The sequence below is a fragment of the Sphaerodactylus townsendi genome, linkage group LG03 (assembly GCF_021028975.2).
Source record: "Sphaerodactylus townsendi isolate TG3544 linkage group LG03, MPM_Stown_v2.3, whole genome shotgun sequence".
In the NCBI taxonomy this organism is placed as follows: domain Eukaryota; kingdom Metazoa; phylum Chordata; class Lepidosauria; order Squamata; family Sphaerodactylidae; genus Sphaerodactylus; species Sphaerodactylus townsendi.
In genome coordinates, this window is record NC_059427.1 from 68,956,011 (window position 1) to 68,969,797 (window position 13,787).

Genomic DNA, 13,787 nt, shown 5'->3' on the forward strand with positions numbered 1-13,787 from the left:
TTTTACCTTGATTCATTGTACCTTTCTAGACATCTGTGAATTTTATAAGATGTGAATGGTTCATGCCAGTGAACTCTTTTCCTGCAATAAGTATATTTATATGGTGGGAATGGTGACATGTTGACTAAGTCTTTTGCACAGCACAAATAAGAGATCTGCGGGACATCTTAAAAAGAGGCAATTTCTTTTTTTTTCTCTCCAGATAACACAAATAAAACACCCTGGGGATGTCTTTCAAAAACTGCCTCTCACTGTTTGTCCAGACAGTACAGGCATCACGGGAGAAAAAAGGCTTTTTCCCGCCCAACCTTTAAGCTCTCTGGTCAGTTTCCTCCTCAGCTTGTGCCCAACATTTTGTGTGCTGCTGAAGGGATTATCCCTGCTGCCATTTGCTGAAGGTAGTCCCAAAACATTTGCTCTACAGGCTGCAAACCTAGGCACCTTTTCACCCCCGAAAAGTACATAGTTCTTCTCAGCTTGTCCTGTCAATACCAACAATATATAGTTTGAGATGCCTGCAAAGAAACACAGGCACACAGAAGAGAATCTTAGCTGCTTGGAGGACTGGGCTACAGCCCCTTGGAAAAAAGCATTGGAACCATAGAGGAGAGATCTACCCCAAAACCACACTCAAGCATATTTGTCCTTGAGAACCTGCATACGATTATCAGCATACCCATGTCTTAAGGTGCGCAGAAATTATGGGAGGACAACATCTATGATACATGCATGATGCATGATTCTGTGATACAGGTCTACCCAATGCTTCTCAATGGGCAGTAGACCAGACCTTCGAGTGGCTAAGGTTCTCATAGTGTGTCTTCGTTTCTTTGCAGACACCTCATCCAAAAAAATTTTTGAAATAGGAAAACTATGTTGCCAGAATTGGCAGTACAAGCTGAGTACAACTATGTACTTTGGGGGCTGAAAAGGCACCCAGGATTGGACCCTGCAAAGCAAACATCCTGGAGCAACTTTCAGCAAATGGAGGCAGGGAGAATCACTTCAGCAGCACACAAAATGTTGGGCACAAACTGAGGAAGAAACTGGCCAGAGAGCTTAACCCTCAGGTGGGAAATAAAAGACAACTCCTGAGCTCCACACAGCCAGGCAGGAGACGACTTGCAGACAACTTGAGGGGGAAAACTCTACCTTTTAGCGTCTTCAAAACAAGATGGCTTGGGCTGAGATAAGATGTTCTGAGGACATCTTGGGGAAAAAGCTGTGCGGAGGTTCCTCCCCAAGACTTCTTGTTTTTGTGTCCCCAGGACCTCTTACTTGTGCTGTGCAGAATGGACTAAAGTTAGATGACCACCTTCAGGTCCTTTGGAACAATGTGGCAGAGGGCAAGGCAGGTCTGAGAAATAATTGGAGCAGTGGTAGAATTCCACCAAATGGCACAACCAGTGATGTAGGTATAGATTTTTAATGGGGAGGGGCCACACCCCACACCCCAGGCCTCCCCAAGCCCTGCCCCCAGCCTCAGTGCTTATAAAAGCAGCTCTCTGAGACCAGCGACAGCAGACTCCCCTGCCCCACCCCCACCTCACCCCCGGCTGGGCTTCCAGCTGGCAGCCAGCAGTCCCTTCTGCCCTTCCCTCTGGGCAGAGGCATAGCTAGGGGAAATGGAGCTCGGTGCAAAATCTGAGTTTTGCGGGGGGGTCCCCACATGGGCGGCCGCTGTGATGCTGGAATCCACCCCCAAACAGCATCACTTTCAATGGTGTTTAAACTGGGGAGCCCAGATTCTCCTTTTAAATCCACCTTAAAGGGAGAGTCTGGGGTCCCCAGTTAAAACAACGTTAAAAGTGATGCTGTTTTGAGGTGGATTATCCCCCACCCTGAAACAGCATCACTTTCAATGTTAAATTGGGGACCTCAGATTCTCCCTTTAAATCCATGCCGAAGGGGGTGGATTTAAAAGGAGAATCTGGGGAAATTTGGCGGGTGCCTGCTGTCAGGGGTGCACTTGTTAAGCTAGGAGCACCAAACATTCAGGGTGTCATTAGGAGACTCTCCTGATGATATCACCCTGGTTTGGTGAAGTTTGGTTCAGGGGGTCCAAAGTTATGGACCCTCAAAGGTGTAGTCCCCATCTTCTATTAGCTCCCATTGGAAACAATGGGGGATGGGGCACCCCCTTTGGGAGTCCATAACTTTGGACCCACTGAACCAAACCTCACCAAACCCAGATGGTATAATCAGGAGAGTATCCCAACAAATTCCTGAAATTCTGGTGCTGCTAGTTTAAAATCTGCACATCCTGAAGGCCAAAAACTGGGGAAAAAATGCTAAAAAATACAAATGGGGCAGAGCTTATGACATATAATGGGGGGTTGAACCAGAGGGAAAAAAACCCATTACCTATGTCCTTGGGTGCAACCTTGTATTGCAAGGTCATTTTGCCGACAGAAGCATGTTCCTGTTATTTCACATTTGTGATTGACGCATGTTTGATAACCAAAGACCTACTATGCAATCACCAATTCTGGTGTCTTAATAGCAGAGAGCTTGAATTGTTTGGTTCTACATAATGGAGTTAGACATTAGCTGCATTGCTTGGTATTAGTTTGGGTCCTGTTAAAGTATTTGAGCCAGCAAAAGCTAGCATCAGCTATTATGAGAAAAGAAGCAAATTGTGGGATAAGAATATTAAGAAAATCCCCAGGCCGTCCCTAAGTTATACGTTATAATTTATACATCTTAACTATGTTATACGTCTTAACTATGTCTTAATCATACTTTCAGTGAATATATGTCAACTCCTGCATTAGACTTTTGATAAGAGTGTGTACAAGCTGTAAAACCAAAATGTGCCTCTTATATGGTTGTGAGATGGTTCATGTACAGTGTTTTGAAGAGTTACACAGTACTTTCTGCTTTTATGAAATCTGCCCCCAACCTTCTTGTTAAGCAAGACTTTCAGTATTCTGCTATAATGCTGGAGGTGCAGCTGCTCTGTTTAGCTATTACGTTTAGCTTTTTAAGTTTCCACGTGATTCTGTTATGGTATTATATTTTATTACTTGTTTTGTATTGTAGGGTTCTTTGGGACTCTGCAGTTAGGCTAATCAGTTGGGATATAAATGTTAGCTTCGCTAATGAAGTAATATTCATTTGTCACCCTTTCACATTTGCTGTGTTTTGGAGTCAGCAATTTCTTTTCCCAGTCATGTTTCTGCTGCATGTTGTTCTGTGATGAATGCCTAGAGACTTCTCACTGCTGTTGCTTTTAGAAAGCCTTGAACTGGGAGAAACTGCTTACGGTTGCACTGAACAATGGTTGATAATTGTCACTTGACTTGCCATTGCTTTGTCCTTTTAGATCATTAATTTCCAGGAACCTGTGACCTTGGACTTCCTTGATGCTGAACTAGAAGATGAGAACAAAGAAGAAGTAAGTGGTATAGTAGACATGAATTCTATTCTGTTTTAGTTAAATTAATCCACTTAATTCACCATAGATGCAACAGCAAAGCAGTGTAAAAATGCCAGTGGAACTGCAATAAGCTTTTGCTTATAGTCATGAAGTATGAATTCCACCACCCAATATCTTCCATATCCCGATGCTATTCCTTCTTTGCAGCAGTTGTGGTTTATTCTGGCTGCCAAGCTCAATCACTGCCATGATACATTTTGTGGTGCCAAATGGCTGGTGCAGATCTGTTCATTTATGTACTTCGAGGTAGAAAATTACATAACCTCTGTGTGTCTGCAGCAGTCACATACATCCTTATTTTCTATGTTCATGGCATAGTAAAACACTGTCATGTCATGTGTACACATACAGCAGAGTATGCACACATGTACTCATTGCAAATGCTAGTGTACATCATAGAAGGCACATGAAATTAATATATGCACAGGAAATGTAAAGCAGCTCTTAGATGTCATCCCTTTGTCTCAGGGCTGCAGTTCTGATTAATTTCCCTAGCGTTTGCATTTGGGACTCCTTCCTTTGTTTATAACATGTGGTAGTGTGTAGTTACAATGGAATTCATGGAAACAACACAAGGAGGGAAGGAGGGAGATAACTGGGTAGGGAACATTCAAGGGTATAAATCCTGCTTTAGTCAGTGAAGGACAGACTGTAAACTTTCCTAGCATCCACTGAGGGAAGACTGCTGAGTTTCCACCTATAATATTGACACATTTTTCTTAAAGGGTACAGAGGAAGAGAGGTTATTACCTACAGTACCCAACTATTTATTGTATCTCTTTTTATGTACTTTTTTAAAAAATTCCAGATTCGAAGAAGCATGATTGATGGACGCGAGGGGCAGAGATATATCAAGACTCTTGTCAAGTCCCAGGATGAGGTAAAAATTGTTTGAAAACCTGGGGACATTAAAAGTATCAGTTATTCAGCCAGATTTTAAAAGATCAGTCTACTGTTTTCCTGATTCACTGGCAGAAAATAGTGTATTAAGTTAGTGGGTGAAGATAAACCTATGTAGAATGACAACTTGTACATCTCTCTTAAAGTTTCTGTGCCACTGTTCTTCTGTTATAAGTTGGAAGAATAGTTGAAATGGTGGATACACACACCATTTAATATATAACTACAAGTGAGGGGACCCACGAGGCCTTGTAAGAAGACATCTCATTTATCATTGCCCATGATTTCCTATTTCCCTTCCCTGGAAATCCTCTTTAAAGGCCCAAAGTTCTTGAAATATCACTGGCTGCCCTTCTGCCTTTTACTGACAGAAACCAAAGCTGGAAAGCTGGCAATACTGTTGTAGATGTCTAGCAATAGCCACTGAGATAATTCATTTCTTAGAGTTATAGGCACTGCTTTGATTATTTTGAGATATTTGAACCCCCTCTGGATTTTGTTTTAGATTTCAGATTTTTCTGCTAATCTGGGACATTATTCAGGTTGTAGAAAGAACCTTCTTGTCTAACCACAGTTCCAGTCTTCATATTTAAATATTCATAGATTTGATTACAATGGGTTGAGGATGTCTGTGAATGGAAGACCTTTCTGTCAAGAGAGTGTGATTTCTTTGATCCTTCCCTCTTGCAGCTGCTGGAGTACAGGAGACCCCCAGGAATAGTATGGGGAAGGTCAGAGGTCTACTATTGGATGACAGAGTCAGCAAAAACTGACATCCATCAAACATAGTTCCTAAAACAAGAGCAATAGAAGGCAGCCCATCACTGACCTAAGAAAGGGGGAAGTATCAGAAAGCAAAGTGGTATGGGCAGAATTGGAGTAGAGGGACTGAGAGTTATGGGGAGGGGCTGAAGTTGATGCAAATTCCTTGCCAAGGATTCCACTATAGCTCCACTGGAGCAAAGTTGGATTGATCAGCTGGAGAGCCATAAGCTAGCTGAAGAAGTAATGAATGCTCTGCTGATTGCAGGCAAGCATGGAGTGATTCACATGAAGTCTCCACTCCTCTTCAAAGCTGGCAGTTGCTGACAAAGCTGAGCCCAAATGCCAGCAGCATGGGATGCGGAGATCAACCACCCTTCCGTCACTGATCTCTTCTTCAGGGCCCCTCCCTCTTTATGCTTCTCCAGAACACATCAGTAGGCACCCAAGTATGTTTCTGTTCCAATTCAGACAGCTGCTCCAGGAAACACTTTTTGATCTGAATCATTTTGCAGTTGCCCACATTCAGAAATGAACTTAAAGTTTTTAAACTGGACTCTTATGACTGTTGAAAATCTTTCCTTGGGTTCCTCCTGGAGGGCACTCTCTCTCTTGTGCTTCCAACCCCTGGACTGCCTGTTCTGCTAGAGGCCCAAAGCAACTGCTTACGGCCATGTTTCCAGCACTGTTGAGGTTCTGCTTGCCTCTGCTGTCAGGCACTGAGGGACAACACTGAGGCACAGCTCTACCCTGAGTCCAGCTCATTACAGCTGAAAGGATGCTTGCTGTTTACACTTAATGCTAGGCCAGTCTTGTATCTGCAGGACCGCCTCCCACAAAGAGCACTACAGTCAGCTGATTGCACTTACTGGTGATGCCGGTCCAGAATATATCTGGCTGGACTCAACCAGGGCCAGGGCATTTTCAGCCCTGGCCCATCCTGGTGGGACACTCTGCCTAATGAGACCCGGGCCCTGTGGGACTTAATGCAGTTCCGCAGGGCATATAAGGTGGAGCTTTTCTACCAAGCCTATGGTTGAGGCAGCAACAGTTTGCAATCTCCCCCCTCCCCCTCCTCCCTTAACGTTTTCTGTGTAGGCTGTGGTGATTTTAATATGAGATGTGTTGAGATTATACTACTCCTGGAATATGTTTTACTGGCAGACCAGGTTGCTGGATCCTGTTTGCTATTTTACTGTATTTGAAACTGTATTTGTGCTCTGCTGGAAGCCACCCTGAGCCCATACAGAGAACGGCAGCTTAAAAATGAAATAGAAGTAAATAATTTAAAAGTCTCACTCTCAGACACAGTCTCTGATCCCTCTTCATATTGCTGGCCAGCAGACTCCGCTTGTCTACTCCCTCTTCCCATAAGAGGATTTTCAATGCCAAAATCTTTTTAAAGTAAGCATTATGGTACATATAGTGGCCATGCAACCTGGAAAAGACAAGGCATCACCATTCGGTCCATGGACTGCTCTTTTATCCAGGTGTATCAAAAGTGCTTTGAAAAGTCTATGTATGGACTGTGGGCTCTGAAATTGTGTTGTATATGGAAAAAAATATCTTCACAAATTAACTCTTGAACAGGCACGAGAAGCTGAAAACATGGGAAAGCTGGAAGGAATGCCAGCCAAATTGTTTAAGCGTGTTGCAATATTGGAGAAAATGATCCTATATCTTGTATCTGAATCCATGTGTTACTGGGGATCCATAATCAGATTTCATCCCCCAAAGTGTAACTTTGTTGCAAAGTGAAGTAGTGGGAGAGAGAAGGAAAACTGAAACTCTGTCTCCTGCCCCCCCCCCCCCCCCGACCCATGTCACTTCCCCACTCAAAAATGACGTCTGACTTCCTCAAGTTGCTTTAAGGGAAAAGTCACAAGTACAGATCTTTATCCTAACTAGGACTTAAAGCAGACAGGGGGCTATTTTTGATTCTGGAAAATGGTGCATGAGGGAGAGAGAAACTCTCCTACCATTACTCTCCAGCTTGTTCCAGTCCTGTGACCTAAGATCTTCTTAAGCAGAGATGCCTGGGACTGCCTTGTGCATTTAGAGCTTGTGTTTTCCACCAGAACTATGTCCTCTCTTCTGAATATTGGCATGAAAATATTGGCTGTGTTTTGGAATGAATTCTGAATACAACAGAGTGTTTGAAAGCTGACTATCTCTTCACCATTAAACTTCCAGAGATACATAGATGAAGTGTACAGAACCTATACCTGGGCCCCTATCAAAAGCACAAACTACAGGTAAGGAGAACTGGCAAGAAGGAGGGTTGTCCTCTTTGAACAGCTAAGGAATAAAAAAAACATTGATTTTCTGTCTAAGAATTGGAAGAGCTATAATTGGTTCAGGCTCTGTGCCCTGTACAAGTATGATCCACCAGTGGGACAGGCGGTATCTAGGGACAGGCGGTACCTTCTGTCTCCGGGCGCCACTGATCTGGTGATGTGGGGGGTGCAAAATCAGCTCCATATGTGACCAGGAAGCTGGCAGCCAGCACTCCCTTCTTCCCCACCCCCAAGCTTATAAAAGCAAAGGACCCAGCACAGAGCCTTCCAGTTGCTTCTGTCCTCCCCAGAGGAGAGAGCAGAAAGGACCGCTGGCTGCTGGCTTGGAGCCAGTAGCCAGGAGGGGGCAGGGCTTGGGGGTGGGGCCGGGGGTGGGGGTGGGCCACAGCCCAGGAATAGCGGGCGGGTGCTTGGAGAATGGATGTCTCCAGGCACCATTTCCCCCCGGTATGCCTCTGCGATCCACCGAGCACTTGTGTTGCAAATCCTCCTTTCAGTACAAGGGGATTTGTGCAGGAATTAAACTATGACTTAATAGTGGCTGATACTAAGGCAGTGGTTGGTGGATTGATGCTCAACTCTTCAGACTATTGCTGCTAACCTGTAATGAGAAAAACTTGATTGGAATCTATCGCTGTTATCTAGACTGAAAAATATTAAGGTTTGTCATGTTGGAGAGTGGGAAGGTGACACAATAAAGCTTGATTTCATCAGATCTCAGAAGCTAAGCATGCTTGGTACTGGGAAAAGAAGCCATCAAGGAAGACTCTGCAGAGAAAGGCAATGACAAACCACCTCTGCTTCCAATTTGCCTTGGAAGCCCCCTACTGAGGTTACCATAAGTCAGCTGCAACTTGAGAGCACTTTGCACAAACCCTGTTGAAGAATAGAGATCGTTTTATTTAATAGATCTCATCCTTTAGGGAGGCCCGACTGTGTAATCCTGAGTTATACCTTTCTAAATCTATTGACTTCAACAGACTTAGAAGGGTGTAATTCTGTTTAGGATTGTACCTACACAGTATTTTAATATAATTTCTTATTCCAGCAGGAATAAGATGTATTTTTTTAACTAAAGGTTTGACTTTCTTGATCTTGCTTTTCAGATTCTTCTAAACTCTCTGTCTTTGTGATTAAAAGCCAGGAGCTGGCAATAATCCCCCTTGATAAGCTGATAACAGATCTTAAGCAGAGAGGTTTTTTCATAGGATATATAAGCAGGCAATGATGTAGCTTTGTGCATGATTTTGAAAGACTTCTCCCATGCACAAGAAAGTGTACTTGGTTTTGCATCAATCTGTATAGGACTAGATTTCGGTGGCATGTTGCCATTATAGGATTTGAAGACTATTCCCTTTCATAATAAATTCTAGTCCTGCATAGAATACAATGTGCTTCTAATTGGGCTAATTCCATAACTAATGGGCCATCAAACAGTATAAGAAAAAAAGGTTTCAGTCCCAACAAGTGAATGACAGGCAAGGGAAGAGGTGTGGTTGCATGAGGGGAAACATCCATATTTTGATCTCCTGAATGCTAGAAAACCACACACAGGCATATTTGTCCCGGAGAATGTCTAATCGATATGATAATCAGCATACCCATGTCTTAAGATGCACAGAAATATATTATGAGAGGGCAATATCTATTATTCATGCACAATTCATTATTCCAAGTTAAAACTGTGTTTTTAAATCATGGGTTTATATTTGTATATTCGAAAAGTAACATAATGACCGAGGCTTGTTGAACATTTTTGGACTCCTCCATCTAGCTGATGTTGGAGTTCTGAAGCTTGCCCGTGTTGACTGAGACTGCCATCTAGTTGCCTAGCTATTTATAGCAAATATACATATATTCCTGGTCTTTTCCTAATACAGGGGATTTGGCACCTTGACCTATCTTAGGCAGAAGAGCTTGTCCAATTGAGCAGTCTGCTCAAGGATCCTAATAAGCCCATGAGGAAACATAAGGCGGCATGGGAATAACTTGGAATGCTCAATGTATGAAGGACAAATACACCTGAGGGACAAAACACCTATATAGGGCCATGAGAGCTTATTATCCTTGTTTAAGAGTCCCCAACCTTTTTGAACCTGTGGACATCTCTGGAATTCTGATAAAGGGCAGTAAGTACAATCACAAAAATGGTTGCCACAGGAGGCAGAGCCGATCACAAAATATCAGGGATCAAGGTTATATACAAGTCTTTAAAATTTCAGGCCAACACTCTGTTTAAGAGAGCCAGCGTGGTGTAATGGTTAAGAGTGGTGGAGAATTGGGTTTTATTCCCCACTCATACACATGATGCCTGCTGGGTGATTGTGGGGCTAGTCTCGGTTCTCTCAGAACTCTCTCAGCTCCGCCTACCTCACAAAGTGACTGTTGTAGGGAGGGAAAAGGAAGGAGTTTGTAAGGCACCTTTATGCAGATTCCGCATGGGCCAAAAAACAGCAATGTGAAAATGGTGTAAAATGGTTTAAAACAGTGGCCGTTTCCGCACAGCCAAAAAACAGTGTCCTAGGGACAGAAACAATACCATCCCTGGGACTGGCTAGGACTGAAACACTGCTGCATCGCCTTGGCGTTATCCTAACCCCACCTCAAGCTGCCAAGACACCACTTTCTGGGGAGCTGTAGGGTTTTTGGAATATGCCAGCTTCCATCCATTGCTGAGTGAATGGCAACAGGTGGAAGCCAGCGTATTCCCTATGCCACTCCTAAACGGCTTCTTACCGTGTCCTGGGGACATGCCTCCTGGCCTCCGTTGCTGTAGCCGTCGCTCTGGCCATGGGGGTGTGTCTCCTGGCCTCCTCAGAGCGACGAAAGCCAGGACAAGGTAAAAAGTTGTTTGGGGGCTGCGCAACTGTGCGGAGCCTTCTCCACCAGCTGCGCAGCCCATGGGGCCATTCATGCGAACGGCCCCAGGGCTTGCATTGGCATGAATATGCTGATGCAGCCCCGCAAATCTGGCTGTGCAGAAACAACCAGTGTAAAAGGGTTTACACTGTTTTCACACAGTTTTCACACCGCTGTTTTTTGCCCATGTGGAATCCGCCTTAGACTCCTTACAGGAGAGAAAAGCAGGGTAAAATCCAAACTCTTCTTCAGCTCTTCTTAACAGCTTGCCTTTTAATCTGCACAGCCAATCAAAAGCCATGCTAGGAAAAAGGATGGTGAATATAAAATGCAGCAGTGGATCATTCCTGCTGTGAGTAAAGACCATCTTGGTATTTGCTCACCTGTGTAAGCTGCTCACTAAAACACTGTGGTGGGTGATCAATTTGCTATATCCCTATTATTTCTCTTTCTCAAGTCTTCAGCAGTCAAGTGGTGGTATCTAGAATAACTTATTTGCATCCATTGTCATAGCCATTTTGAAAACACTTTATTTTCTTCCTCCTCTTACCCAGCCTAGGTTTGGTCTTGCCACCCTACAGCACATACTACATTCAAGCAAATCTCAGTGACCAGATTCTCCAGGTGAAGTGTAAGTAGGCATTTCCTTTTCCTGTTAACCTTTCACATGCCCTCTGACCCTGAACCCACCAGCTAGTCTAAGGTTGACTAAGAGGAGAAAAATAAAAGCCAAACTTGTGCTATGAAAGCTAGCTTTTAAAAAGTGTATGGAATAAAAAAAACTCCAACAAATAGAAGGAAGAAGGTTTCAGTTTATGCCTGGAAGAATAACACAGGCTTCTCAGGGATGTGAAGATTCCCCATGAGACTTTGCATAAAGCAAAATAAGTTAAACCTTTAAAGAGTCCAGGGCAGACAAGGCTGAGTTGCTGCTTTATATGCTTTTTATGTACTAGGTAATAACTCTGTAGCAGCCAGTTAATTTGAAACCTGGGAACGTTTGCATGGTTTTCTGTTTCGTTTTGTTTTAAACCATTATTATTATTGTTGTTTTATTTAAATTTGGGTTTTGTTTTCCTAACTAATTTACAATTAATGTGTGTACTTGTGTGTTAGCCTACCCTTTTGTGTGATCCTGGGCCCTGTTCTCTCATCACAGGATGTGAGGGTCTTCCAATGAAGTCTCTCACAACCTGAGCTGAGTGAACCTGATTGCCCTTTCTTTTTCTTCGTGTGTTTATCCCTCTGTCTTTGTAATCTATCTCATCTCTCTGTGTGTTTGTCTCTCTCCCTCTCTCTCTCTTTCTCTGTTTCTCTCTCTCCCACTCTCCAAGACACCTAACCTTTTCCAATTCCCCTACTCCAGACGCACTCACTGCTTGTAGTTACTCAAAAATTCATCCTGAGAGTGATCCTGCTCAACATTTACTTGGCAGATTGTATGACAGTGATTTATTGTTAACATTAACTTGTGCCAGTTTCTTCCAAAGTATTCAGATTAGGTAATGCTGATCTGGTATCAGCATGTTCACTTTTATGTAAATAGGCTTCAACTTGTCTCCAGTAAGAAATTGACATATTTCTCTAAAATCTTAATGTAGAAAAATGTTTTGACAACCAAGCAGAAATACAAGGAAACCTCTGCTACAGAGCCCAGACATTGTGCTGCCTGAGGCAGACTACAGAATGTCACTTCCATCTGTGCTGCTTGCTTTCCCACCCCCAAGAGTTCAGACACACACACACACACACACACACATGCTCTCGACCTCCCACTTAACCTCCACCACATACCCTCCGCCTCAGGAGCTGGAGCAGTACTCCTGCTGTTTATTATGGTTGCTTATTTATAGTCACACTCACAAGAGGACATCTCACAAGAGTTTGGAGAACCCTTTAGCACATGCTTAGATTGCTGTGGTGTTTTTATAGAATGGCAAGCCAGATTAGCTGTGACAACTCCCAGCAGAGGGGGAAGCAATAGACAACAGGACAGGACATTGTCAGTCCCCACCCTCTTCCACCTGAGATAGCTGCCTGAGGTTGCCTAATGACAGAGTCAGCTCAGTCCTCCAGGTCACTGAGCTGGTTACCATTTCTTCCTGAAGGAAATCCATGACAAAGATCAGCTTAGATTATGGAATTTCCACTCAAAATCGCTGAACTCCAAAAGTGCTCTTTGAACATATTCAAATGTTGAAAAGAGTACATAGTACAATCCTCACAGATCACTGTTTCAAAGTTCACCAGCTCCACAGTGACGTAGGTATAGATTTTTTTATGGGGTGGGTTTGGTGACTGAGGGCTTTCCGGCTGTTCCATTCTATGCATTGTTTCAAGCAAGCCGGACATGTAATGGAGGTGGTTTGAACCCGAGAACCCCCCCCCCCTTACCTACGTCCCTGTCAGAGCACAAAGAAGTTGGCCTTGTTATGGAGAAAGATTCTAGCATAGTCTTTTCCTTGACAAGCTAGATTATCACATATTTTTGTTATGACAAGGTCTTTCAAATAAATAAATCACCAGCCTATATATTTCTGAAGTGAAACAATCCTCCAATAGATTACAGTACCAAGAAATTTTGATCAGATGAGATTTTATGTGTGTTCTACTGCCAATTATTTTCTCACTGTGGCTCTCTCTGCTTATAAAGCCACTCAATACTATATTACCTCGGTAAAACAGCATCTCCCATAAGAACCTAGACCTCAGGAAAGTCATTCTCCCAGAAAGTTGCTTATGAGATCCTGTTCAGTTGAGCATATTTGGCTTTAAGCCCAGAAGTTCCATCTTCGCCTTCAAATATGGCTTCTGTGAGCAATACATTATTTATGAAGGCAATAACCTGGGGCCTATACTTCTGAATTCTAAGTAGTATTCTAAGAGGCAGGATGGTAGCTACTCCGCCACAGTTAGCTAATTCACATTCAGATTCATAATGCTCAGGAAAGAAGCTGAAGAGAGAGGCTCTGTAGCTATGCCAACATTGGAACCAGACCATGATGGGGCATATTATTTATGGCATTCTGGAAAATCAACACTCAAGGCTTTATGTCTGGGTTTAGATGCTTTTCAGTTTCCATTTCCAGCTACATAGCAGCAGAACCTTGCCTAGTAGAATTTAGAGTTGGTACACAGAGGTCCCTTGCATGTCTATTCAATTTACTATGCCCCTGTGAGGTTTTCCTCCTCAGACATGGCTGTTACCATTGGGCAGCACTCCAATGCCTGCTGCTTCCAGAGCCACTGTGATGAAATCTACTTCTGCTTTTTCTGTTCAAAAGCTCATCAACAATATTTTAGGAGGCATTTTTTTTAAAAAAATGGCTATGCCCTATAGAGCGCATGTAGCTTTACCAGGCAACAGTATGAAGAGGGGCGGAACTTAATCCTTTATTTGCCTTTGGTTTGTCTGCAAAAGAAAACTCAGGGTTAAATAATAAAATATCCAGCCAAGCCTTCCGTCTCAGGATAGTTATTTCTAAGGTTCTTCCACAACTTAGATCTTCATGCTAAAGACAGACATCCCT

General features: G+C 43.3%; 1 protein-coding gene across 3 annotated transcripts in view; it reads left to right on the forward strand.

Annotated features, from left to right (window-relative positions):
• Window positions 1-13,787, forward strand: part of CACNA2D2 (calcium voltage-gated channel auxiliary subunit alpha2delta 2) — a 719,552-nt gene that overhangs the window by 663,879 nt on the left and 41,886 nt on the right. For all 3 annotated transcript variants that reach the window (XM_048488253.1, XM_048488254.1, XM_048488255.1), the window contains 4 exons: window positions 3,326-3,397; window positions 4,248-4,319; window positions 7,295-7,356; window positions 10,812-10,888. In XM_048488253.1, the coding sequence (XP_048344210.1) occupies window positions 3,326-3,397; window positions 4,248-4,319; window positions 7,295-7,356; window positions 10,812-10,888 (283 nt within the window). The remainder of the gene's footprint in view (window positions 1-3,325; window positions 3,398-4,247; window positions 4,320-7,294; window positions 7,357-10,811; window positions 10,889-13,787) is intronic.